This window comes from Lepidochelys kempii, chromosome 9, assembly GCF_965140285.1.
Source record: "Lepidochelys kempii isolate rLepKem1 chromosome 9, rLepKem1.hap1, whole genome shotgun sequence".
NCBI classification, from domain to species: Eukaryota; Metazoa; Chordata; order Testudines; family Cheloniidae; genus Lepidochelys; species Lepidochelys kempii.
In genome coordinates, this window is record NC_136388.1 from 83,642,922 (window position 1) to 83,670,413 (window position 27,492).

The 27,492-nt window shown below is 43.9% G+C and overlaps 1 protein-coding gene across 5 annotated transcripts in view; it reads left to right on the forward strand.

Annotated features, from left to right (window-relative positions):
• Positions 1–27,492, forward strand: part of TRPC5 (transient receptor potential cation channel subfamily C member 5) — a 139,688-nt gene that overhangs the window by 84,215 nt on the left and 27,981 nt on the right. For all 5 annotated transcript variants that reach the window (XM_073361164.1, XM_078854247.1, XM_073361160.1 and 2 more), the window contains exons 4-6: positions 13,434–13,770; positions 18,802–18,941; positions 24,762–25,084. In XM_073361164.1, the coding sequence (XP_073217265.1) occupies positions 13,434–13,770; positions 18,802–18,941; positions 24,762–25,084 (800 nt within the window). The remainder of the gene's footprint in view (positions 1–13,433; positions 13,771–18,801; positions 18,942–24,761; positions 25,085–27,492) is intronic.

Sequence of the window (27,492 nt, forward strand, 5' to 3'; positions counted from 1 at the left end):
CACTATATGAGGATTTTCTTGTTAATCTGCGCATTTGAGGAGACTGATATTTCACTTGTATGACAAGCAAGTGCAAAATGACAGGGCAAAATGTGCAGAAAGGAGTAGTTATAGCCACATGTAGTTTCCATCTTACTTCTGGCTGTTTTAGAAACCTAGCTATCTGTGTCTCACCATTTCCCACTGGAATTCCATACCAGGCCATTGGGGGACATCATTATTAAATTAGGGGCACCGCCAGATGACTCACCAATGTTTTTATTAAAGTACCTCATCCTTTAGTTTGTTTGAGCCGTGCTGGCATTTTGAGGAGAACCCAATTCAATGTACTTTTTATGGGTTTTATTAAGATAATAAGCAGACAAAATATAAAACTAAGTAAGCATATCACTTCCTAAATTATTCCACTTCCCTAACCAATTAAAAATCAGACAATGCAATGATTCAGTTCAGATCACAGTCAGCATCAAACTGATAAATAGATGAATTAACCGTAACATAAAATGGAATTAATACATTGACAAGAATATGGAATGAAATCGACACCTGGTCAAGACATATAATATCTATAATAAAATCATGAAGTCACTGTAATATGTGAGGACTCCTTATGCATACTCATCCTGGACATTTAAGGAGATGTAGTCTCTTTCTCAGACCTGAAATGCCATTATGTGTTGATTGAATGATCTGTTCCATTTCCCCCCTCCTAGCTAATTTCTTTACTTTCAGTACAGCAGTGGTCAGCAATTTTTGGTTTCCCTTTTGGGCAGAGTGGTTTAATCTGGACACCTTTAAGAACTCAGGGTGACACCTTTTGATGTGGGGTAGGTTCTGCTTAGAATTTGGGTTGGTATATGATTAATAGGGCCTTTCTAATATAAATTTATATTCATGTGCTACCTAAACACATACACTCACATTCACCCTTCAAAAAAGTTAGAAAAATCAGTAAATTAGCTGCAGACATCCCCAGGATTGTGTTAAAATAAGAAACAAAAACGAATAATGTTACTTATCTAAGAAAAAGGTTCTACTCTTTGACTTGCTTGGTCTTTAGAGCTTCAGAGTCAGGGATTACAGTGTAGGGGACTAGGTGGTGTTGGCTGTGTTCAATATCATATGCTGGCCAGTGGGATTCCTCTGGGCAGCTGGCTTGGCTGGTCTGTGGAAGTCTGGGTCTCCTCTTTCTTTAGGACTAACCCAGGGAAAGTTGGGGCATCAGCCATTGTGGTGACCTGAGAGGAACACCTTGACCTTGAGCTTTAAAGTTGTGATTTGAGCTTGTTACACTCCAGAGCACCTCTCCAGAGATTTTCTAAGCAATTTGGGGAATCCCAGCTCTCACACCCCAACTGCACATTCCAAACCTGATTGTGTGGAGTCAAGCTTAATCTTTGGTCCCTTCTGAGTGCTCCCCTCCAACTGGCAGATGTTTTTCAATCACCACCCTAAACCAAAAACATGGGCTTTATTTTCAAAAATATAAGAGCCTGGGACCAGTATGTGGTGATTCCATGGAAACTGCTTCAACCCTCTCCTCAACAGTAACGACAAAGGGGCATATCTGGCTCCTAATCCACTCAGACCTCACCACTTCCATGGATGTGATTTATGGTTTAGGGATAAAGCTCATTGTCTGTAGCCCACTCACACATCTCACTCACTCAGCGCTTCTTAATATAATCTTAGGGCCTCTGGACCACAGCAAAAATTTAGGGACTGACAGTGACTTAACTGGGGTAAAAGATTGCCTTTACTTTGACAGGGCCTAAGGACAGAGGGGCTTTTAAGATCTTGTTAACCTAAACCTGATTTCAGATAAAGCAAATTAAAGTTTTACACATTAAGCCACACTGGTTTAGGCCTGTAACCCTCGGAAGGCTGATGAAATTCAACATTCTCTAGTCTCTTCCTCTCTGCCTCCTCGCTGTAATCCATCTCCTTTATCCCGGTTTTACTTCACCTGTAAAATTTCCTTTCCTCTTGAAAAATCCTTTCCCTCAATTTCAAAATAAATGCTGGGCTAAGAGTACTTCGTCTATTGGTCTAATTGTGTTTTGCTTTGTTTTGAGCAGAGCAGGCACATTAGGAGAATCTTAGAGCACAGAATGGGACCATTAAACCTTGGGATAGGGTTAGTGTTAGGGCTAGTAGGTGGACCTGAGCTAGCTTTAGGGTTCGGGTTACTGGGTGGCCTCAGGATAGGGGTAGGATTGGGGCTACCTAGATGGACCTGAGGTAGGGTTAAGGTTAGAGCCAGTAGATGGCCCCAAGTTAGAGTTAGAGTTGGGCTATGTAGGTTTCCCTAACTGGGTTAAGGTTGGGGGCCAGTAGGCAACCCTGGGCTAGGCTTAGGTTTCACAGGTGGCCCTGGACTAGGGATAGTGTTGGGGCCAGTTGGTGGATCCAAGCTAGGGTTATGGTGAGGGTTGATATGTGGCCCTGGGCTTGTGTTAAGGTTGGTGCCATTTGGTGGACTTGAACTAGGTTTAGAATTTGGGCCAACTGGCGGCCCCAGGCCTTCAATAGGATTGATATTTGATATTACACACAGGACTTTTATATATATCCCAAATGTTAGGAAATAAAGCAGACCTATTCTACCTGTGAGATTTTTAAAGACTAAGGGCCACATTTCCCCTTTGTTCCACATGCAGAACTGCCATTGACAATAATGGGAGCTGTACTCCCCATCCCCTGCACAGACTCAGCCCTGCTGCTAGCACATTGAGAGATGGAGCAGGGGAGCCAAGTCTCTGTCCATTCCCACCTTTGCCTGCCTACACCCTGCACAGGACAGGGGAGTCGTGGCCTTGAAGAGACTTCTCTCCCACTGTTGTGACTTGTGGGGTGTGTAGACAGAGCAGAGGAGCAAGGCAGTGCCTCTTTGTGGCTGCACTGGGCAAACAATGACCTGTCCATACATGTGACATACACGCTGTACGCCATGTGGACTGTTGCTGGGAACACAATGGCTGTTGTATTTGTCTACAGTTACTGGCATGCTAGAATTGAGTTCATAGGAAATTTACAGCCTATAAAGCACTGAATTAAATTTACGTTTCTGCAACTGCATTGAAGACTATGAATTGGCATGAGCGTAACTGAGGGCAAAATTTGGCCCACTGTATTTATCAGAATCAGTCTTCTAAAAGCAAAAGTAACTCCTCTTAGAAAGGTTAGAGTATTGTATTTTAGAGGAGTGGCCAAGCTCAGTTGGTGGTAGCAGTGGCGAGAAATATTTAGGAGGAATTTCCTAGTTTAGACAAAGCCAGCATGTAATATCACTTCTCTGGGCCAAAGTTTCCCCCTGTATAAAAGAGAGATGAAAATATTCAACTACTGCACAGGAGGGGTTGGCGGTTTAATTAATATCTGGAACCATTTTGATGGTAAAAACTACATAAGTGCAAAATATTTTGGTTTGTTTCTTCCTGCTCTGAGTCCTGCCAGGCTCCCTTTTATACCATTTGGCATTATAGTGGTATGGTGCTATTACAGAATTTCATTTTCTGCATTCATCACATTCATTGTCACCTGTTTCTCTATTATGGGGAAACATTCTAAAGGGAACAGCTGCTAGATGGATTATATTTTTATGCCTAATCTTTACATTTTAGGTCATCAATACCATGCTCAAATATTTGCAGTGTTCTGCGTCACTAATATAGACATCCGATACACAAATTCTATTCCTTTCCTCCCAATATTCAGGAGGTAATCCCTTATCCCTCACAATCACATGTAATTTAGGATTAGACCACTGATGGGTTAAGATGTGAGTGCCTCAAGAAGCAACTGAAATAGCTCTGAAGAGCACATTCATTCTGTACGAGCATGATATTGCTTGGAGTTTTTTTAGATGATCGTCAGAGCTGCAAACAGCCTGTTCCATTTTGAGTTTATTGGAGGTACTTTCTTGTTCTTTCTGTGTAATGCTCTACATAGATGAATAAACCAGAATCTATAACAGCCGAGCCCAGTATTAGCAGGCCCAAGTTCTGTTGTCAGTTATACTGAGGTTGCACCAATAGAACTGAGAGCAAAATCTGATGTAGAGTTCAGAAAATTAACCTCTGTTCCTTGTCTGCCACTCCTAATTTTGTTAGATTAGCCTTTATTTGCACTGTGGTATGCTACAGTAATAGTCCAAAACACCACAGTTTAACATCAGTGATACTGCAGCGTTTCTTCATCCTCTTCTGTAGCAGAAAATGACAGAGCCTGTCTAATAGAATGATAAGGGAGCATCTCCTTGCTGAAATGTTTTCACCCAGGATTTTCTTCTAAAGGATTTTCCACACGAGGGTGTTTAAATAGCAAAGAGTGAAGTTGAATGCAGGTTAAGTTGAACAATTAAACCCTGTGCCCTGTTCTGTCTGTGTACTTGAGTTGCCTCCAGCCTACCTCCCTGTGTTCTGTTTTTTGGGTGTTCTCAGTAGAAGTCCCTCCAGGGAACACTGGCCCTCTGACTCCAGTTCCACTGGATACATCTTCCCAATTTTACAAACATTTTAATATAAACATTAAAAACAAGTAATTGATGCCCGGATCCCCACTTTGGCCTGAGGTGCTGGTACATAGCCAAGTTGGAGTCCTATCTTTACCACAGACTCAGCTGGTTACCCAGGCTTTGAGACAGGCCACTCCCGTTGTGGTTGCCTGTTGGGGAAACTCTCTCTCTCTCTGCGGGTCTGGCAAACTGTCTCTCTCTGGAGTCCTCCCTCTTCATGGGGTTGGCTTCTGAATGGTTCTCTCTCTCTCCATTCTGTGATAATCCCTGCGTCTCTGGGTTCGTGTCCGCTGGCTTGTGTCTCCTGTTCCTTCGGGCCACTTGTCCCACTTGTGGAGTCACCTCTTATGACCTGGGTGCCACTGCAACCCTCACCACTCCTTGAGTCCATTCCATGTCTCTGTAATGGCTATATCCCTCAGAGTGCCTGTCTCCAAGGCTGGTGAATCCTTGGCTGGCTTGTCATACTCTAGTGCCTGCTTTCTCAGATCATTAGCCATCTCATCTCAGTGACGTTTCCATCCCTCTGGCTGCAACAGGTCTCCCTTCATTGGTAGCAGGTTTTGGTCTTTCGTTCCATCATTGTCAGTGCTGGGCTGTTTGGCACCTCTGATTACACTATTACTCGGTGGCCACGGGTGTGCTGATGGAATCTCTTCACTCCAGATATCACAGCCATCGTACCCCTGTTCAGTCTCTGACAGGAGTCTGCTGGCATAAGCGAGCGGCTGCTCCTGCAAAAAAGCTACACCCAATCCTTTCTCTGATGCATCACACTGGAGTGCCAGTGGCTCTCCTGGCTAACAATACTTCAACACAAGGGTATCCAATATCATTTGCATCAGCATGTCAAATGCTTGCTGTTGGGGACATTCCCAGTCAACATTCTGAGCTAACGCATGGGTTGTGGTACTGTAGTCAGGTGTGGACAGAATTTGGACAGAAAATGTATCACTTCTATGAAGCCCAGAACCCCTTTCACATCCACTGGGGCTGGTGTGTCTATAACTGCTTTGATCTTCTTGGGCTCTGCTGTCAGTCCCTCTGCTGTGAGCAGATGTCCAATATATGTCACCTCACAAGTCATGTTTTTTCTGGGTTGAGTTTTATGTTCTTGTTACTGCATCGCTGAAGAAGAGCTTATACTTCTCCGTCATGGTCTCCTTTGGCAGCAGCATCATTACTTCTTTCGCCTACAATGAGGATACCATCTGTAAATATTTTCACACCACTCAGTCCTGTCAGCAATTGAGTGAGTCTCCTCTGGAACACCTCTTATGTCCCTCAGCATGCACAGCCATCTGTAGAGACCAAATGGTGCTGCAGAGGTTGTCAGCATCCTAGACTCTTTATTCCGGCATATGTGCCAAAACCAGCTCTTCATATCACAGACCGTACGGATTCTGGCTCTGGAGAGTTCTGGCAAGATGTCATCAATTATGGCATCTTTTCAGTGGCTTTGCATCTATGCAGCTGCGTAATTTTCCTGCTGGCTTCTATCCCATGCCACGCTGCCTACCCAGGCTGTACTGACCTCTACCAGTGCTATGATACACCTATAATCTCAGACTTTCTAGCTCCTTGCATACTGGATTACATATTGCCACGGGAATTTTCCTTCGTGATAAGTTCCACTATGGAGTCTACTCCCAGTTGCAACTTTTCTTCAAGGCACCTGTCAACTTTGAAACATCCCCATAGGCTTTTAAAATTGCCTCCATAGTCCATGGGACTCCCTTTTGTTTCTCAAACGGCAGCACCCTGATCAGATCCATGGCTTGTATGGCCATATTCCCCAAGGGTGACTTGATGGACTCACTGATTCAAGACAGGTTACTCTCCTGCTGTTGTCATCCTCCCACATGGCCGGGTCTGGGAACAGCTCAAACTCTTCCTTCCACTGGGCCCATCGCTGGACTAGGTTTGGTGTCTGCAAATCCAGGGCTCTGGGTGGCTTCAGACCAAGTGCAATGGCTCACGCTGCCAGCAGCTGCACTTCAGAGAACTCACTGCTCAGATGCTGCCACCATGTTTCATTAGCAAAGAGTGAAGCTGGGTGCAGTAGAGTTGAACAAGTGGAACTTCATTAAACCCTGTGCACTGTTCTGTTCACATGGCTGAGTTACTTCTAGCCTAGCTCCTGTATTTCTTGTTTTCCTGTGTCTCCTCAACAATAGCTCCTGCAGTGAACATGAGCCCTCTGACTCCAGTTCCACTGATTGTGATACAGAGGGGACAATTCAAGCCAACAACTAATACAACCTCAGTAATAGAGAGGAAATGTCCAATTTGTCGTACTCAGAATGTTTTGCAGGAACATCTCTGTTCTGATGCACTTTTGATGAATCACAGGCAGGGCTCTGATGGAAGCCTGCCTCATTTCCTTGCAGGCCGCTGGAGAGCCCAGGTGGACTGCTTCAAGCCAGGACCAGCCAGTTAGGGTGGAAGCAGAGCTTCCAGACTTCGAAGACAGCTGGGTCCCTACGCTGCCCAACTCCCAAGTTGGTAGGCCTGAGAGCCTGGAATGAAACTATATTTCCAAATACTGACATTTCCCATGAACCAGAAATCCCATTTCAGCCAGCTCTACTCAATCCCATTGTACGCTTATATTCATGTATACACAGAGTACACTCTTAAAAGCACCTTTGAAGAACATTCTTTTTCATTGAAGCAACTGTCACAGGATTATCTGTCATGTCTTCAGGGTGGTAACAGAGATGTCTTGTCTTGACAATTCTCCCAGAAAATGAAGAGAAGATTGGAGACTCCCTGAGCACCATATCTCTAGAGAAAAAATACTAGATATCCTGACTGTTATTGATTGAAAAGATATATTGTTTGTGCATCATATTCTCATCATTTTTTAAAAAAAGTGCCTAGAATAATAAACCAGCCATTGATTCTGGAAGTTATTGTGTCAGAAACAATATTATCAAACTGGGAGCGTACACAATTTTTGTATACTCCAGATCTCTCATTTTTCACAGTGCAACAGCGTTAGTTGATAACAAAACCTGCCGCATCTGGTATGTTCATGAGAAATAATAAATGTGATAGTCACATGCATTAGTTCTGTCGATGGCAAATGAAGAAGGATTACAGGAGAGACTGAATGTAATGTTTGTGACTGAGGACATGAGGGAACTGAAGAAAGATTTGCCGGAAAGCACTGGTAACTTTGTTTTACCTGAAGGCAAGATGGTGATAGGGAAATCATATTTTTTGTATACAGCAGATGCTGCAATGAACATGGATTCAGAGAAGCTAGGTTTTAGTGGCTGGCTCTGCCACTGGCTTAGTGTGTGTGATTTGGGGCAAGTCGACTTCACCCTCTGGTTTTCAGTTTTGTCCATTAGTGAAATGGGCATGATCAAATGTCGCTCTCGCTATAAAGTGCTTTGAGATCTATGGATGAAACGAACTCCATGTGTGCGAACGAAGTCCCTAAGTGTGCAGCTTTGGATTATTCCATATATAAAAGCACTAGAGTTGAGCTTTTTATTATTTAGTGCCTGGCACCATAATCATCTTTTACAGCAACGAATGGCCCCTGGTGTCCCCACCAGCCCTGATAACAATGGACATTACGCCGAAACACTTTATTTCATCATAGGTTCAACCTCGGTTGCTCCCCAACCTTTGATCAGCTGGTCACTGGGAAAAGATGGCTGCTGAAGCTTCTGCATCTTCCCCTGTGGTCCTTATCTTGCTTGAGATTTAAAGCCATTGGAATAATATTTTAAAATTAGCGATAACTATTGCATTATGTTTTCGAATTTGGGGACAGTAAAAGGCTAACTCAGTAGGTGCTCAGCCCTGGTGTGAGAACCAGAGGGTTTTCAAGGATTTCTGCCATTTTGGAGAAATTTTTGTTACTGTTCAATTTCCTTTGGAGCATTTTTAGTAAGGCAGGGGTGGGCTTGGTTGGAAGATTTAATGGCATTTTTATTGCCATTCCTTTTTTCTGAGCTGATCTTGAAAGGATCCCTTGCATGATATATGAATTCTTTTCTCTTTGTAGAACTGACATCAGATACAAGGAAAGGAGAGCACATATTAAAAATAAGCCTTTAAGCTGGCACTAGGGGAGAAAGTTTTTAAGATGCCTGGAAGTTGCACAAGCAACAGAAGAAGCAAAAATATTTTGATTTCTCTAGTACAGTGGTTCTCAACCCACGGCCTGTAGGCCGCATGCAGCCCAGTTAGCACACAGCTGTAGTCCAGCTCAGCTGTGTGCTAAAGGCCAACCCGCGTGCTGGGGTCCACCAGGTTCCCAGCTGCCCAGTGCGGAGGGGTTGGGCCAGTGGTGAGCTGGAGCAGGTTCGCACCGGTTAGCGCAAACAGGTTGTTAAATTTTTCAGCCGGTTTAGAACCGGTTGTTAAATTTTGCAGCTGGTTGAGAACCGGTTGTTAAAGGGGTGGGCAAACTCCTGTCCTGCCCGTCCCGCCCAAGCTCTCGGCTCCCCCTGTGAATTTGTACTCACTCGGCAGCACTGTGCGCCTTCGGTGGTATTTCGGCGGCGGGCCCTTCACTCGTTCTGGGTCTTCAGTGGTGGGCCCTTCACTCGTTCCGGGTCTTCAGTGGTGGGCCCTTCACTCATTCCGGCTCTTCGGCGGCACTTGAGCGGCAGGTCCTTCAGTGCTGCTGAAGACCTGGAGCGAGGGAAGAACCTGCCGCCGAAGTGCCGCCAAAGACCCAGAGCAACTGAAGGAACCGGATCTTCAGCTTCTGGCAGCTCATCACTGGGTCCGGCTGGGCTGCCCCGCCTCACTGCACGGAGGGGTCGGGGTTGGGGATGCCAGCCCACCCCATGTGGCAGAAATTCAGGGTTGGGGCTGCTGGCAGGCCCCGTGAGCTCCGGGGTCCGGGACTGGGGCAGCCAGCCCGCCCCATATGGTGGGGGTCTGGGGCTGCCGGCAAGCCTTGCGGGGTGCTCAGGGGTGGCCACATATGCAGCCCACAATGTGTAATAAGTTGAAAACCACTGCTCTAGTGGCTCTGGGTTTGATTCAGTGTGAGGGGTGGGAAATAAACTCTTCCTCCCCTTTCTGCTTTCTATTACATGGAATAAAGTGAAGAAATATTTTATAAGATACTTCGCCTCCCACATAAAAAAAAATCACTGCTGATCTTTTTTAGGAAACACACTACTCATTACTATGGAAGTTCCTGTAGAAAACATCCAGCCAGAACCCTTGTCTAAGCCCTGAAATGTAAAAAATATGGCAAGGTAACCTTCCATTTCTTTTGTTCCATTGGCTTTTAAGCACAACCAGTGATTTAGACTCCTCTGAAATCATAGATTAAAAAAGGAAAAGGAAATTACTGATTTCTGTTGTTTTTCTGTAGAATTTTTATTACAATAGCATTTTCGAGTGGTCCTGGGAAACAGCACCCTGCAGTTTTCCTTAGATTATCACCATACCAACTGTTGTTCAGTGACTGGGGGGTGTTAAAAGTAAAATTAAAGCAAACGTGTTCCCTCTGATTTTCCTTTCTGGTATCCTCCTGTGTCCACCTGTCTCTCCCAAATAAATGTCCCACACCTCAGACACCTGCTGCTCCTTCTGGGACTTTTATTCTTAGCACTCAGGCAGATCAATCCATCCATTTGAATTACCTGCTCCTGCAAATTTAGACATCTCTTATATGAGGAATCTTAGAGCCTAAGATAGGTGAACAAAATCCAAGTCAATATGTACAAAAAATAATGGCATTAAGTCCCTCCTAAAGGATTCTGTCTGACTTTTGTCACATGTTAGTTAGTTTGCCGTCTATAATTAATCATTGGCTGATTACTTTCCTTAATGTGGGTTTTCAAAGTGAATTACAGTTAAAAAGATATAGAAGAAGAGGAAGGGATTATCTTGCCTCTATAAATTGGTCAATTTCTTATTTGATTTTTTTCCCTTTGAACAGTAAATCACCATTTGACTCTTCCGAGATCATGTCTTTAGGTGCTGAGAGAGCTCTTGAGAAAGGATTTCCCACCAGCCCCCTTCACCAGTGCATTAATGAGAATACCAACTTTTGTATGCCAGCAATCCTTCAGGTTATAGTTCAAATACTCACGAGAGAATATAAGCTTTTCTCAAGCACCTGCCCACTCTTTTTGTAGGCAGGGGACCTAGGTGTTAGCGCTGGCTCAGCTGTTGACTTTGTGTGTGTGATGTTGGGCAAGTCATTTTTCTTTTTTCCTGGTCTCAGTTTATTCCTCTCTAAAATGGGAATGATAATGCTTGGCCTTTAAAAAGAGCTTTGAGATCATGGATGAAGAGCACCCTGTAAGAGCTAAGTCTTGTTAGGAAGTTTTAGTGGTGAATGGATAGTTAAAAGTCTGGGTATGTGCGGGAACCTTTATTATGAAAGTGACTTTGCCATGTCAAATCTGAACTCATCTGATGGGCAACAGTAGGACCCATGAACAGGCCTGGGTATAAGACACATTTTTTTTGGGAAATGGCTCAAAGAGCACATAACTATCTCCTAAATGTACATGTGACTTGGGGATTAATAACACTATAAAACACCAAATCTCACTTCTCCAGAGACACTCCATGAATAACAAATAATACTGCCATCTTCAGATTACTCACCACCTTGAATCTGTTTTCTGATCAGTCTCAGAGGCCTTGTCTACTCTTAAATGTTTCACGGGTATAGCTATGTTGGTTAGGGGGGTGATTTTTTTTTTTACCAATAAAGCTATGCCAGTAAAAGCCCGAGTGTAGATGCAGTAATAATGGTATAGCACTTTTATACTGATCTAACAGTGTCCACACTAAGAGGGTTTTGCTGGTTTAACAATACCAGCATAACTATAACAATAAAACCCTCCTGGTGTAGACAAGACCTTAGTGAAATGACATGATTAGAACTAAGGTCATGGGTTTTCCATGTTATCTTGAATGCAGAACTGGTAGAGTGTGAGTGAAAAGTCGTAAAGGAATCCCTCAGGAATATTTTAGATCAACTATGAATTTAAGGATAACCCCATCAAGGGGGATGAAAAAAATCGCAAGGCAAAAAACAAGCACGTATGCCTCTATCCTGTAATGAGCTCGGATTGGGTATGGGGATAGGGTCCTTAATATACATTTTGTTCTGAAAAGTTTCTGAATAGAAATATTATGAAAGCAATAGGCTTGCCCAGATGTAATTGAGGGCAGCATCTGGTTGCAGAATATTTATTATTGATGCTGATGCACAAGTCAGAAAGAACTTGGCTTGAGTTTTGAATCCTAAGGCTGTTTGTAGGACTGGTGGTTAGAAAAAAACATCTTTTTACTTGTAAACTAAGCACTTCTGCTATGGAATCACTCAGGCACCATAAATGTAGAATCCCATGAGCCCATTTCTTCAAAGTCATTTTCAGAGTAGAACTGAACATTGAACATTAAAGTGTCATTTTTGTTCTGTGATCAAAAGTGTCCCTCTCCCTGACTAGACTCAGATATTTTACAACTGCCCACCTTTCCCTGACAACAAACAACCTTGCCAAAAGTTTATCCAGCTTCCCACCAGTCGTTCCGTGTTAGAACGTCACATAACCACATGCATTCGCCTACCGAGCCCTTTCCCCCCCCCCCATTTGCATGTGCCTGCCTGCATGCACAGATGCATATGTTCACTTTCAGGCACACGTGCAAACACACACACACACACACACACACAGAGTTTTACCGCTCTGTCTCTTCCTGCCTATCTGGTCTCCAAATCATTTTTAAATGCCGCCAAGTGCTCTTTTGAGTCTGCCAAAAGCTGAAAAAAGCATTTGGAGAAGCAGCAGCTTGGGAATAGAAGATGCTCAGAGTAACTATTAATTATGTAACTCTAGCACTAGGGCTCACATGAGACCAGTGACTGTTCTATTGAGGGACACTAAAAACAGAAATAGCCTCCTAGAGCAAAGTTAAGCACTAAAATCCTGCCTGTAGTAAAAAAAAATGCAAAATCCCCCTCTCTTCCTGACCTACACACAGAACTGGTCCAGAATATACCACAGATCTCCATAGCCAGAATCAGCAGGAGAACTGTCCCCAAAATCTAGAAATGTTTCCTTCAGACTTTAGTTTACCGATATCCAGCTCCCTGTCCTGCCACCCTTACTCACGTCTGAGTAGCATCTTACTCTGGAGCTCCGGGAGAGAAAGTGTGGAGCTAAAGAGTGTCCTTTAAACTCTCTGATAAAGCTTAAACCTAACATCCGGGCCAGCTCAGCTGACCAGTATACAGAGGACAAGGCTGTGTCCCCACCCACTGTCTGCACCCTCACACTGTATTTCAAGTAGCTCGTGCCCCTGGTGGCACATCTCTGAACAGAGGGAGTATGACTGGGCCTGGCCCTTTAGAGGTGGCTTAACTGGGGACAGCTGCTTTCACTTTACACCTACATACCCATGTCAGGGTTAGGCCCAATTTAGCCCCATTTGCAAGGCTGCATAAATGGCAGATTAAGATTCTGGGCCTGGCACATTAACTGTCTGGCTTTGTGCCCGCCCCTGTTTGGAAAGCTGATTGTCAGGACGCCTTGATGGGAAAGGCTAGCCTTATGGGTAAGATAGTAGCTTGGGACTCCGGAAATCTGGTTGCCATCCCTGGCACTACCATAGGCCTAGGTTGGTGTTTGGGGAAAGGTACACGGTGGTTCTTCTTCTTTCCCAACGGGTTTTCATCTTGAGTTAAAAAAAAACAACCACCAAAAAACCAAAACAGGTCCATCCCCAGTAAAAGGCCACGGTGCACTGCAGCTCACTCACTGGGAGCCCAGAGGAAAACAGGGGGACGTATAGGCCATGCAGCTCATGTGAATTACCAAAGCGGGAAATTATCCCAAGTGCATGATGATCACTGTCCAGGAGAAGCCTTTGCATCTTTGTCCTTCTAACCTTTTCCTTTTTTCTCCCTCTCCAGTTTGTTGCTCAGCCAAACTGCCAGCAGCTGTTAGCTACACTTTGGTATGACGGCTTTCCAGGATGGAGGCGGAAACACTGGGCAGTCAAGCTCTTGACCTGCATCACCATTGGACTGCTATTTCCTGTGCTTTCTGTGGCATATTTAATTGCACCTAAGAGCAGGCTGGGACTGTTCATTAAAAAGCCATTTATAAAGTTTATCTGCCACACCGGTTCTTACCTAACCTTCCTCTTCATGCTACTTCTGGCATCGCAGCACATTGTCAGGACTGATCTCCATGTGCAGGGACCACCTCCCACTATCGTCGAATGGATGATCCTACCCTGGGTTCTAGGTAAATCAGAGGAAACACAAATATGCTTGGGCCTCAACTGGCAGACTTACGCTCATGATAACTGCATGTGGATTAATTGCTAGTCTCTGTGTTATCTGCGTGTAAACAGGTTTGGCAACCAAATCTGGAAACTTCATTAACTGCTGTCCTTCTTCTGGAACTATGGGGCTAGGGCTGTTTTGTTGTTTTTATTGCCAGCTACTGTGTCTTTTGGCATAGCCCTCAGGAAGCTGCACCAACCTGGGGTAGCCGCGAGAGGTGCTGTGTCTGTTTGATGCGCAGTTCCTTCCTCGCTTCCCCTTTGCTCTGAGTGGGGAAGGGGCATCATAACTGGCTGCTGGCCTATACCAGCAACAAATTGTGACTCTCTCTTATTGGCTCCACTGCACTGGCTGGTGCACGGGGGAGGCAGAGCTAAGAGTCTGCTCGCTCTTTGCCCATTCCCCACCCGTCCTGACATTTTGGATCTTTCCCCCTGATCCCTCAACAGCGGAAAATTTAAAAGGCGCCAAGACATTGACAAGGCGCCACTTGTGCTCAGTGGGGGAGTGGCCGCTGCCCCGCCCCGCCCCAGCTACGCGACTGCCTGCACATGGGGCATCAGAGGGAAGACTCCTGCTCTGCCTTATGCCCCAGTGCTGGCACATAATCCAAGTCACAGTCTAGCTCTCCAATATGAACGGGGGAGAGCTGGTTACTGGAATGTCAAAGCAGAAGCTGCCTATTCCAAGCTGATTAGTGCAGCCCTAATTGTGAAGAAAAATGAGTGGCAGCTTCCCCGTTCTGTCTGTTTCACAAAAGCAAAGAATAAAGATGATATGGCAGCATGGAACCCAGCTTTCAGAGCCCGCAGAAGTGTAAGAGCAAAAAACCACATTTTGATATGTTTGATGAGTCAGATTCATTTCCCCTTTCAAGCTGAGCTGCCTTGAGCTCAAATGCACACTGTGGCAAATAAAACCTTGTAGACTCACAGAGGAAACACAATCTCTCCTTTCATTAGGTTCACGTCTGGCTTCGTTTACTCTACCTTGCTCTTGTGTTAAAATGTACCTGCTCCCATGTACCATCGGCTTAGGCTGGAGTCTCATTCTGAGGCTCCCTTAAGAGAAATCTGCTTCTCCTGATGAAAACAGGCTGTAGGGCCGAGAAGAATATCTGCCAAGGATTGTATGGGCAGAGGGCAAATTCCACAATAGTGTTCTTGCTGGCTACTCCTCTCAGTTCCAGCAAGCCACTCCTGCAAGATCAGGTGCTTCACCCAATTCAGAGGCGATGTGAATACAAATACTTTTAAAAGATAAAAAATAAGAGAGAGTTGTTTCCTTACTCTCCCCTGCCAAATGTGACATCACAAGGCCACTCATGATGTAGCTTCCCCCATTAAGCCAGCCCATATATGTTGCTTTCTGCTGCATTGTTGCGATGAAGGTGCCATCTTCCTCCCCTACAGCTGGCACGTACAATCAGGTCCAGTGTTTCGAACCTGGACTTACTTTAAACTCAGCCCGAAGGTTCTGGGCTCAGCACATTCACTTTGGGCCTGTCCCTACTCAGAAGGGTGATTCGTAGGATGGTCAAGCCCTGGGTTAGGACTCAAAGGAGTTCAGTTCCTGGCTCTACCACAAGCTTCATTTCTCACCTGGGACAGGTCGGTTACCTAGAGCTGACCAGAGCACCACAATGAGGTTTCAAAATTTGTTTTCGGTCTGCACTGGAATGAAAACAAAACCTTTCGGCTGTTTTAGGACGACGTGTGTGGGAGACCCAGATGTAAGGCCTGGCTCTGCCTGTTTCCACAGCAGAGCTTTTTAGCCTAGATCATTCCAAATCAGGGACTTGTACCTGTCCAGCCTCCATCCTAGGCCAACAGAATAACCTCCCCTCCGCCCAGATATAGGGGTTTCTCTTGCTTGTTCTCTCCCCAGACCCAAAGCCTTCCTGCTGAAACTTTTATGGAAACTGATCGATCTCCACAACATTTTTTGGCTTCAACAAAACAGCACATTTTGCTGAAATGAAATTTCATCGAAAATGTTCTGCCAAGCTCTGCATTTAATTTCTCTGGGCCTGAGTTCACCAAGTGTATAGTGGAGACGTGATCAAACTTCCCTACCTTGTTGTGTTGTGAGGATAAATTAGTTGGGCTCAGATTCTGTCTGCTTTCTCTGGCCTCTTTGTGCTGCTCTGGTGACATAGAGGAGATGCTGAGTTGCCCTAACATGGCATCTGGGAATTCCCCACACACAGTGGGAATCCCTGGAAAATGTTCTTGGATGAACTGGGGCCAACAGGTGAATTAAGGTGATCCTGCCCCATCCCATGTTCTGTGCTGAACACTGTGTTTATAGTGCCATTCTTCATTCGAGGGATGAACCTAATGTATCAAAAATCTCCGTCTGCACCACCATCCAGTCTTGAGCAAGAAATTCTCCCAAGTCCCTAAATCTGCAGTGGGCCAGAAAAAGACTTACTGAAGTTGCGGCACTGGAAGGGGAGTGTGAATAACAAGTATCTCTTCAAAAACCCATCTTTAAGCTTACACGCTCAAACAGCTAGTTTGTTCTAAGACTAGAACTGGTTGGATAATTTCAAACATTTCAAAATTTGGACAAAATACTGCCACATTCTTTTTCCAAATAAAACCAAAGATGTTGCTTCTATGTTTTACTGCTAGTCAGGATCATTTTTACAAAATTCTAACTGTGGATGAAAGGATGGGTAAAGGACAGAGTTGCGTTAACAAACTTTTTTTCCCATTGTGACCAACTTTACCAAAAAGACAGGAGAGTTTGTGCTACTTCACACAGGCTAGCCCTACAGCTCTCACACAGCCCGAGCCTCATTCTCTGTAGTCTTCAAACAATAGGAATTAGCAAATGTGCAGCTGAAATGTACATGCAAAAAGAAAAGGAGTACTAGTGGCACCTTAGAGACTAACAAATTTATTTGAGCATAAGCTTTCGTGAGCTACAGCTCACTTCATCTTGGAATAAACAGCAAACACACCCTTTTTTCCTACCACTTAACGCACCCTCCACTTCACATTTAAATTATATGAAATTCTTTGGAGAAAAACAGACCTTCAAATGAGATGCTGATGTGTCTGTAAGGAAGAATTTACCATTTTAACGTCCTTTTTTGTTTATGAAATATCTGTAAAATAGAGAGAGAGAGAGAGAGAAAGAACGACCAGGCACGTACAGTGCAGACAGCATTACAGTAACTATAGTAACAATGCTAACTATGATTACTCACAATAAATACAACATAGTTGATCTTCAGCAGAAGCTGCTCCATTGATTTATTTTATTTTATTTTATTTTATTTTGTGCGTGCAAAGATTTTAAGACAGCTGTACTAAAATTACCTTATTGGTCATAACATGCTGCTGACCTGACCAGTGGCATCAGCCAAGAAAATGTGATTGATATCTTTATGTTTGCAACAGTTAATTTCCATGCTCTTTGTTCTTCATATTAAACCTGTAAAGCCCTAGAAAACAGACTCAACTGATATCCCAATTTGGAGGATCACGTCATAATTCTGTTGTCGGATGTTTGTTAGCCACTCTCTTGATGCTTTTTTTTTCTTTTCTGATTTAAGTCTTGGTTCTTGAGTCACGTCCAATGCTGTAAACTCAACCATGCAAAATATATGGGGATGGGGTAACATTTTCATAAGTGCTTAAGGGATTTAGGAGCAAAAGTCCCATTTTCAAAAGTCACTTAGGCACTTAAGAGTCTAAAAGGGGACTTAGGGTATGAATACACTGCAGAAAACATACCCGAGCTATCTTTAGTCTAGCAAGCACAGGGGCCAGTAGCAATGGAGCTGCAGCAGCATGAACTTCTACTCAGGCTAGCTACCCGTGTACACAGGGTCCAGGCAGGATTGTATCGTCTACACTGAAACCTGTTCTGCTGTGGTTTTACTATGATTGTACCCGTGCTAGGTAGATTTAAGTTAAATCGGGTGTGACTACATATGCTACAATCATACCACTCAGTTGCAGTGTAGACATACCCTAAGCTCCGAAACACCTAAGTGACATTTGAAAATGAGGGCTAGGCTTTGAAATCACATAGGCTTTTTTGGAAATGTTACTCTAGATGGCTTAGGGGAATGGTAACAGGGTATGGAGCCTTATGTCACGACTGTAGGCAAATTTAGCCTAGGTTAGTAACAAGTGAGAATAATTCCCTGTTGGAGGCTGACATTTGTGAAAGGAGTTGATTGTCTCAGTCCAGTTCCTAGTGAATAAACGTCCACATCGCAAAAGCCACCACCACAAATGGTGCTAAGTGGAACTCTAGCTGACAGCCTCAGCAAAGAGGCCGTAAACTGAAGGCCAGATTCTGAAACCCTTACCCATGCTGAGTAGCAGCTTGCTCACGAGTAGTCCTATGGAAGTCAGTGGCGCTATTCATAGAATAAGGTGAAATTGAATGAATGTGCCTGGAGAATGGATGTGATCCTTCCATCTCAGGGCTGAGGCAGATTGATGGAGGGAAGCTTGTGTGACTGTCACCTGTCTTATGGATAAGGGTAGGGAAATCAGCCTTCAAGGCTGCCACGCTGGCATCATTAAGGAGCACTGAATTACCCTTAGACACTACAGAGGTGGGTGCTCTATTAATAACTAAAGACAAATAAATTTACTCAGATCATTTATTTATTTAAATCAATAAAAATTTCCCCTGAGCCATGTCACCCACAATTTCTAAAGGGGAACTTTGGCCTAGAACAGTTAAAAGGAATGTGTGTTTCATGCAGCATCTCCTTGTGCTTAGTATGTGAAGCACTGGGCAGGACAGCTTGAGCCTGAGCCGTTCCTTTTCTGACTGCATTTCCCATTCTGCTATATAACACTCTGTAAGCAGCTTTATTAGATTTTGTAGGAAAGGAAAAAGGATGAGGCATTTTTTCCCAAGCAGTTAGTTTATAATTGCCTTTTATTACATTGGATTTGCTCTGCTTTAATGGGCAGTAATGTTCCCTCATGCAGATAAACTCTCTTTCTTTCCACAGGTTTTATTTGGGGAGAAATCAAGGAGATGTGGGATGGTGGATTCAATGAGTATGTACATGACTGGTGGAATCTGATGGACTTTGCAATGAACTCGCTCTATCTTGCAACTATCTCCCTGAAAATTGTTGCTTATGTCAAGGTACAGTAAGTTGGCACATGTGTGTGAAAACTATAGTACACAGGAAATTATCTGTCAACGCTGAAATTCCAGCTCAGAGAGAACAGGTGCCCACATCACAAGTGCTACTAGTTGGCATCCTTGTTTGCAAACTCAGTAGGAAAGCCAGTGACTAAAATGGTTTGGAGAACAAGCATGCTTCTCACCCCTTACAGGTTGTCCTGCCTGATTAAGGTTAAGGCACATTGGCGGGGTGTTGTGGGAGGAGTTCACATAACCACTGCCCACCTTGTAACTGTGGATAAAGAGTGAACCTCAAGTTTCTGGATTGTCACTGAGAACCTTACAACAGTGCTAAATCCACTTAATATGTAACAATGAATCCAGAATAGGGAGATCAGAAAAAAAATTAGAGTTTTATAATGTAAATGGGGAAAATGATAAAATACTCTGTTGAGATTTTACAACTATGCTGCAGATTCCTTACTGTCAGCTCCACTAACTGAGCTAGTGCATATTACCGTTCATCCTCAAAAGCACCTTTCAGATTTATAAACATCTGATGCTCTAATTTAATTTATGTACAAGCTTTGAAGCCAGGGAACTGCCAGAAGCACTCTCTCTCTCTGTCTCTCTCTCTCTCACACACACACAGCTCAGTCCCTGCAATACCTCAACACAGTGACTCCCATCGACTTTAGTGGGAGTGGTGTGCTTGCAGGACCCGGCTCACAGAGTTTTCTCTAATCTTTCTGGTGTTCACAGAGTCTGTAGGCCTGATTCTCCTCTCATGCTGGTGTGAATCAGGAGTAACTCCATTGAAGTCAGTGGTGTTACAGTGGTGTAAGGCAAACATGAAGTAACCCTGTTTTCAGATTGGGAGTGTCCTTCCCCACCAGCTCCCAGAGTTCCTGCTTCTGAGGCCATAGACATCTGAAATTACAATTCCAGATCTAGCTTCCTGCTGCTTTAGACATGGGTCTGAATCTGAACATTTCTTTATGCAGGGAGTTTAGGGCAGTAGATCTACATCACTGCACACTCACTAGTCCCCTTTCCCATATCTCTCCACACCCTCCAGGGTTAGAAGAGAACCTCCACAGAGTACATCTCCTGGGTACGTAGGGGATGCAGTGTTCCCTAGGTGGGGCTCTCCATAACCTGACCTCCTCCCCTGCATTGTGGATGTGACTGGTCCCACAGCAATTAGGGCTTTCCCTTTTTGCTGCTCCATAACATTGGTTCCACTATGTACACAAGGGAAGATTTTGCTTTTTTTTTTAACCACAGCAGCTTGAACTCAGACCAGTGCTGCAGAAGTTCACTGCTCCAAGGTTCTCTGTCCATTTGTAGCCAGTCATAATGTAAGGAGAGAGGAGAGAGATGAGGAAACTAAATATTTCACAAGCTAGCTGAAACAGGAAGGCTGTAGTATAAGCTCGTCAGATAAAAAGACCAGCACAGGGGCCATTTTAAAGTGCAGAAGGCTGCTTACCGCTGAATTAGCACTTTTCAAAGAGAATGCCAAGATAGCTGCTACTCCCTGATCAGGTTGTTCTGTATCAGTATCAAAGCAAAGCCAGATTACATCTTTTTCTCCAGACATTTACAGCAGGAGAGAAAATTAAACACTTGAACATTTGGTCTTTGAACTGTGAGCAATAAAAATAAAATAGCTGGAAATCGTAAGTCATGTGACCCAATCAGCAACGTGGCAATTCTCTTTCTCTGAGACACACAGCCGCTTACCCCACACCCACCAATAACACCTAAAACACCAGGCACAAACAAATACACGCAACCCAAGCCATGCATATCTGCAAACATACAGCTACCCACATTCTCTTTATGAATGAGTAATTCATACCTACAAAACCACAGAGCCCTGCATGCAAACGCCCACACTTCCATACAGTCATAAAGCTGGAAGGGTAGCTAATCCCACTGAGCCTCTGCAGGCCCTGAACATCCATGGGTATGTTTACACTGCAGCTAGGAGCAAGCCTCCCTGTCTGGGTAGACCGATTCATTCTAGCAGGGTCACCTTGCTCAAAATAATAGTGGGGAGGTTGCAGCTTGGTCTGGAGCTGGGCTGCAGAAGCCTAGGGGCCACGCCCGAGTTTCTGCCCTTGATGGAATGTCCACATTGCTATTTGTAGCACGGTAGCTCAAGCCCCACTCGTGTGAATCTGTCTACCCGGGTGGGGAGGCTCAGTCCCAGCTGCAGTGCATACACCCTCCATGTCACATCCTCTCACTATGTCCTAACCCTTCAGCCCTGACATGCCTTTCTGAGATCAGAGGACTGTGGCAGTCTCACTGGACAGCACCCCTGACTTTTCACAGCTTGGCTCTGCAGCTCCTCCTCCCGGCCTACCTCTCCACTCCTGTGCTGTCTCCTATATACAGATGCAGCACTGCCCCTGCACACTGCTGGGCAGAGCTGAAGCCTTAAATGCCCAGCCGTTGGCACTCCATTCCTCAGGTGTCCCTGCCAGCGCAGCTCCCTTCTCAGCTTCTCTTCCCACACCTGCCTCTTCAAAATGGAACCCCACATCTCTGCACCCTGGGCCTCATGGATACATTAATCAATATAGGAACATGCCAGTAGCTATGCCAGATCAAAGCCATAGTCCATCTAATCCGGTATCCTGCATCTGTCAGTGTCAGATGTTTCAGAAGAAGGTGCAAGAAACCTTGGATTCGTCAGTGGTGGAATAACCTAACAGAAGTGTCTTCATAATCCTTATCACCCAGAGGTTGGCTTGTGCCCTGAAGCATAGGGGTTTATAACTCTTCTGGTGTTCTACAAATTCTTTGTAGTGTGACTGGGAATGTAGTAAGTATTTGTGCAAATGCTTAATGTGTTTTGAATTCTAACTAAACTCTGGCCTCAGTGTTATCTAATGCCAATGAACTCCACAGATCAATTAAGTGTAGGGTAAAAAGTATTTCCTTTTATCAGTTTTAAATTACCTGCCTTTCGATGTCATTGAGTATCCCCTTGTTCTTGTATTATGAGAAAGAGTAAATGGGAGAGCCCAGTTTACCTTTCTCTATACTGTCCTTTCTCTGGTGTCTAAACAGCCCCAACCATTTCAGTCTTTTTGTGTGTCTAATCATTTTCATTATACATCTCTGAACCCCTTCTATTTCTGCTATGCACTTTGCTGGGCTGACCAGAACTGAACACGGCATTGCAAGTGAGGGGGTTCCATTGATTTATATAGTGCCATTACAACACAGCCCTGAAAAATTGCCGTTTTTAAAATAAAGATCTGTGAGATGAAAAAGGCCTTGTCAAGTTCTTTTTAATAGCAGCTGACTCTAAATGCTGGCAGAGAGCCACGTGCTGTTGGGAAGTTTCTCGCCAGCACTCAAAGCAGAATTTTGAAGCTTCCATGCGAATCTGCTTCCCAAGTATTTGATTCTCTCTCACTGAGCTATAGATATATACACATATATATGGTTGAGGTAATAGCAAAGAGATAACAACATCTGCACTGTTTGTTAACGTTTAAGGGCCAGCTTCAAATCCAGTTAACAAAGTGAGTCCCTGGTGTTCATGGAAGTGGAGAACAGTTTGGAAATGTCAGAAGCAATCAGAGGTCATGTAGAAATGCAGCTGCACTGTATCGCAGCTAGATTTTCAAGCAGTATTTAGGTACCTGTCACTGACACTGACAAAACCATTGCTCAGCTACCACTTAACCCTGTAAGCATCTAAAGTCCCCTAGGTGCCTAAACTGCTCCCTGTGGGCATGTGCAAAGCTGCCTAAGTCCTGATCACAAAGCTGCTCACTTCCTAACTCATGTCTAGGGCTTGGCAGGATTCACAAACAAGGCATTTCCCTGCCTACCTTTCCTGCAGGGCCTGATCTGGTAGGTGTTCTCCGAGCATGCCTAATACACCCAGCAGACAGCCAGGGGCCAGTAGAGCCTCCCCCTTTATCTCTGCTAGACCAGTAATTAAAGCCCTTACTCGGAATGTGGGAAACCTGGGTTCAAATCCCTATTCTGCCTGATTCAGAGCAGCAACAAGAACACAGGTCTCCCAGATTATGGCTATGGGAGAGGGGTCTCTCTCAATCTCTCCCACCTTGTATGAAAGACTTAAAGATTCATTGGACCTGCAAGAGAATGACTCTGAGCCCAGTAGTTAGGACACACACATGGGAGACCTCCCATCAGCTCCCTGCTCTGAAACCAACAGAGTAGGGATTTGAATCCAGCTCTCCCACTTTGTGTGCTAACCACTGGGCTAAAGAGATGTTGGGGTGAGGAGGGGAACCATGCCTTGTTATTCTTGAAATGGCTTAGGTGCATAACTCCAGGAGAGAGTTTCTGGCTTGGTGGTGAATCCTGAGCAGAGATAGGTGCCTAATTCCCTTTGAGGGGCAGGGCTTAGGTCCCACCCCACTTCTCAGCATTTCCTACAGGTGAGCTTAGACAGCTCCCCACTCCACAGGCTGGCTTCTGTGAATCCATCCCTATTTTAGGTGCACAACTCTTCCTACACAATGCATAGGGAACCTGGTTGCCTCACTTGGGGTTGCAAATGACACAAGGTGGCAGGGTGCTGAAAAGTTAGGTGATGTGATGTTTAGTGCTGCCATGCCCAAGTCCTCCTTTGTGAAGCCCATGGTTGCTTCTACTTATCTCCTTGAAAAGTTGTGATTTTTATGCATTGGACCTTAAGATTTAAACTGAAGGGCGTTACAAAGATACCTCTATCAGAGTAAAGTGTGTTTATCTTAAAGGTTACAAAATTTATCAGTTGCTATAAAACACTTGTTACTGTATTCGCCTTTCTAGGAACATTTTTTGCCTTTTTACATGGTACATGGTAAATGAGCAGAACAGAACTAAGAGGTCAAATTCAGCCCTGGTGTTAAAAGATCTGATTCTGATCTGTTACACCATTGTAGGTCAGCCCAATGGAGCTACACTGATGTAATCAGCCTCCATGACTCTTTTGATGTCACTAGAGTGCACTTATTTACACCAGGGGAACATTTGGCCCAAATAATTCATATGCTTTTATAATTGCACTATAAACCTAGTTAATTTTATAGTTGATGCTTTCAGGTGTATCCAGTGTTCCAGCTATAATTATGACCTCTGTTTTTATGACTCTCCTAAAATTACCATGCCAAATTAACTAATAAGAAAATTAATGTGCAGAAAGCATTTCAGTTCTGGGAGCCTGGCTCTTTTTGAAATAAGAAGGAGGAAGGCATACAGTTACCACATTCTATTGTTCATCCATGTTTTCCTTCTTCCTTCCTTTTCCACTCTGCTTATCCCAGAGTATAAAAGCACCATTTCAAATGTGTATGAACAATCTGGAAGTGAAAAAAAAATTGATAATGGACCAAAATCAGAATCTTAAATTTGATAATGAGGAATTTGAACTCCTTTGAATTTTAGGGGTGATAGGGGTTCTGTTTGAATCCATGGTCCTGAACTGGTCCATAAAATTTTCATTCCAAAACTAAAGAGCTTAATTTTTGAATCTAGCTCAGGCATGCTAATAATCTTTGATGAAAAGCTGATCTCACGAAACTGTCACACTTGAGGACAAAATCTCACAGGAACAACTTGTGAGATGTTGACTCCATTGAATTCAAACCTGAGCCTTAACCACGTCAGCTTTTCAAACCTGAACCCTGAGCATTACCTAACCCTGACTGAGATCCAGATTTGAACACCATCTGTTCAAGTAATCAAAAGCTGGTTAGTGTACTGCTTAATGAAATGTTGTTAGCAGTTGTGGCTTTTGGGGCTATGTTAAAGTGTTTACTGCACCATTAATTTTTGTACCCTTGTTATTTCTTTCAGTATAATGGTTCTCGTCCAAGGGAGGAATGGGAAATGTGGCACCCGACGCTCATTGCAGAAGCTCTCTTTGCAATATCCAACATTTTAAGTTCCTTGCGTCTCATATCCCTGTTTACAGCAAATTCCCACCTGGGCCCCTTGCAGATCTCTCTGGGACGCATGCTGCTAGACATCCTCAAATTCCTTTTTATCTACTGTCTGGTGCTTCTGGCTTTTGCCAATGGACTGAACCAGCTTTATTTTTATTATGAGACCAGTGCCTCAGAGGAACCCAACAACTGCAAGGGGATCCGATGTGAGAAACAGAACAATGCCTTCTCCACGTAAGATTCCATCCCCTTTCTGTAATGCTGACTTACGTTGCTTCCTACCTTAACAGTCTCTACGCGTTGGCTGCGAATGCCTTTATTTGTCAGGCCAGTTGATTGGTTATGTAAGGAAAGTCTGAGTTAACTGGGGCAGACCCTTTGCTGAAGTCTGCCTTTTAGCTGTCATGAACGATACTTAGTTCCAGAGCACAAGGTCTCTCCCTATGATGGGATGTTTGTGACCCAAGGGAGGTGGTGATAAGTCTCATAGAAATTAAAAAATGAAAAGAGCTGCTACCACCAGGTCCTCTGGTCCATCTCCCATTCAGTGCAGGATGGGATCCTATGTATACACTGGAAGGTATTTTAGTAATGCCCCCTGTATAATGTCAATATCCTTTAGAAAATCATGGTTACTCCACAGAAGGAATCCTTTCAGTGTGAGAAAAAAATAAAGTATAAAATAAAAGGGAAGGAACAAACCTATGCATAGAATAAACTAAAATGATGATAAATAACAGCAATATAAAATAATATACAGTAGGACCATAACAAATGCTCTATGCAATCAAACCCAAAGAATGAAACTGACTTGAAGCCTGGGAACATAGCATAGGTTATAGCCCTGGTGATACAGCTTGGGCAAAATTCTCATCTCACCTGGGCTGGTTGTACACCAGTGTAATGCTGTTGACTTCAGTGATTTTATTGATACTGATGTAGGTGTGATCAGAGAGACTTGGAGGAAATGCTAGTTCTTTACTGAGGAACTGCTATATAAATTGCTGGGATGGTAACTGGCACAGATCATGGCTGAAGAAACAAGTGCAAACTGAAGAATAACTGGAATTGTCTTTCTTGTGCATTTATTTTAATGAATAATAGCCGTAATATTGATAATAATCAGCACCAATCCAATTGCTCTTGGTGTTTTTACAGTGCTTGAAAGATACAATAGAAAATAAAATAAATAAAACACAAACAAGCAGAAGAGATTATTATTCACCACTTGATAGTGAATCAAATAAAACTCTCCATTATGCTCCCAAATGCTCCATTCATCTTTCGCCCAAATGTTTAGGATTAAAAAATGGGCTTTGCAACATGTCCACAAGCTTATCAGATCCAGGCGCTGACAGACCCCAAGTGTGCCAGGCCTTGGGGCAAAAGAGCAACTGCTCCAGCCATCCTGCTAATGCTTTCCTCTTAAAAAGAGCAGAACCACTTAGGTGAAATTACATCCACTCCTGCCAGAGGCCACATGTCAACAGCCCCTCATGATCAAAGGTACCAAAGGTGGCAGATCTAAAAGAGAAGTTTCAGAGTAGCAGCCATGTTAGTCTGTATTCGCAAAAAGAAAAGGAGTACTAGTGGCACCTTAGAGACTAACCAATTTATTTGAGCATAAGCTTTTGTGAGCTAGAGCTCACTTCATCGGATGCATTCCTAAAAGAAGCACAGACGTTGTCATTCCCCTTTACTAAGAAGAGCTCTTCAACCATTGCAAATCAGAAACATGGAGGGCTTGGTTAACTCATTTAGCCCAATACTAACACCTCTGAAGTGAAGAGAGCCACATGGTGTTAGTGAAAAAAGAATTAAAGCCCTTCATTTTATCCCATGGTAAATATTTTAATGCTCCTACAAAAATGTTTTGTGCTCCCTTTGCAGCAGTAAATTAACTAACAAACATCATTCCTATAGCTGAGCTAAAGCTGATCCACAGAGAGAAATGTTTTGGCAGGACATGATGCTCTATAAATTGAAGTTTCTGACAAGTAAAAGGGCTGAAGCACTGAGTTCAGAACCAGATCCAGTCAACCCTGGAGCTGAAGGGTATGGGAGGAAGGGAGTATTTCAATCTGGGATTTTTGTTTGGGCCCAGCTTTATTGCAAGCCAGTTACTTTGCTGCTTTCAGTGCCATCTGATCAATGAAGGAAATAACAGATGTTTGACTAAAGAAAAAAGCACATTTGGTCACGGGGGAAAAAATGTGATTTTCAAGTTTCTAAGAGGGTGTAACACACAACAGGGAATTAAAAAATGATATATAACCACTTGACAGAAAGTGCACAAATCAACTTGACAGCATTCTTTAAATGCAGACCACTCATTCTCCGGTACCGCTGTGCATTTAAACCTCTTGCCAACAAGACTGCCTCACAAAGAGAAAGTTGAGGGCACTCGGCATCTGGGGACAGAGGTTTGTTTAAAACAAAGCAGCAGTGGGTGGGGAACATTAGGACCCAGCTCCCTTGGCAGGGGGCAGAATACATTGCCATTGCCTTTTTGTCTGAGCTGGGCTTAAGAAGTTTATTCACTGTGTTCTTAAAAGTTTAAATAGTCATTATTAAAACCCCCAGGGCAAGCTGACATTTCACTCCTCAAACAGACACACAGCATGTGCGACTTGCTAAGAATG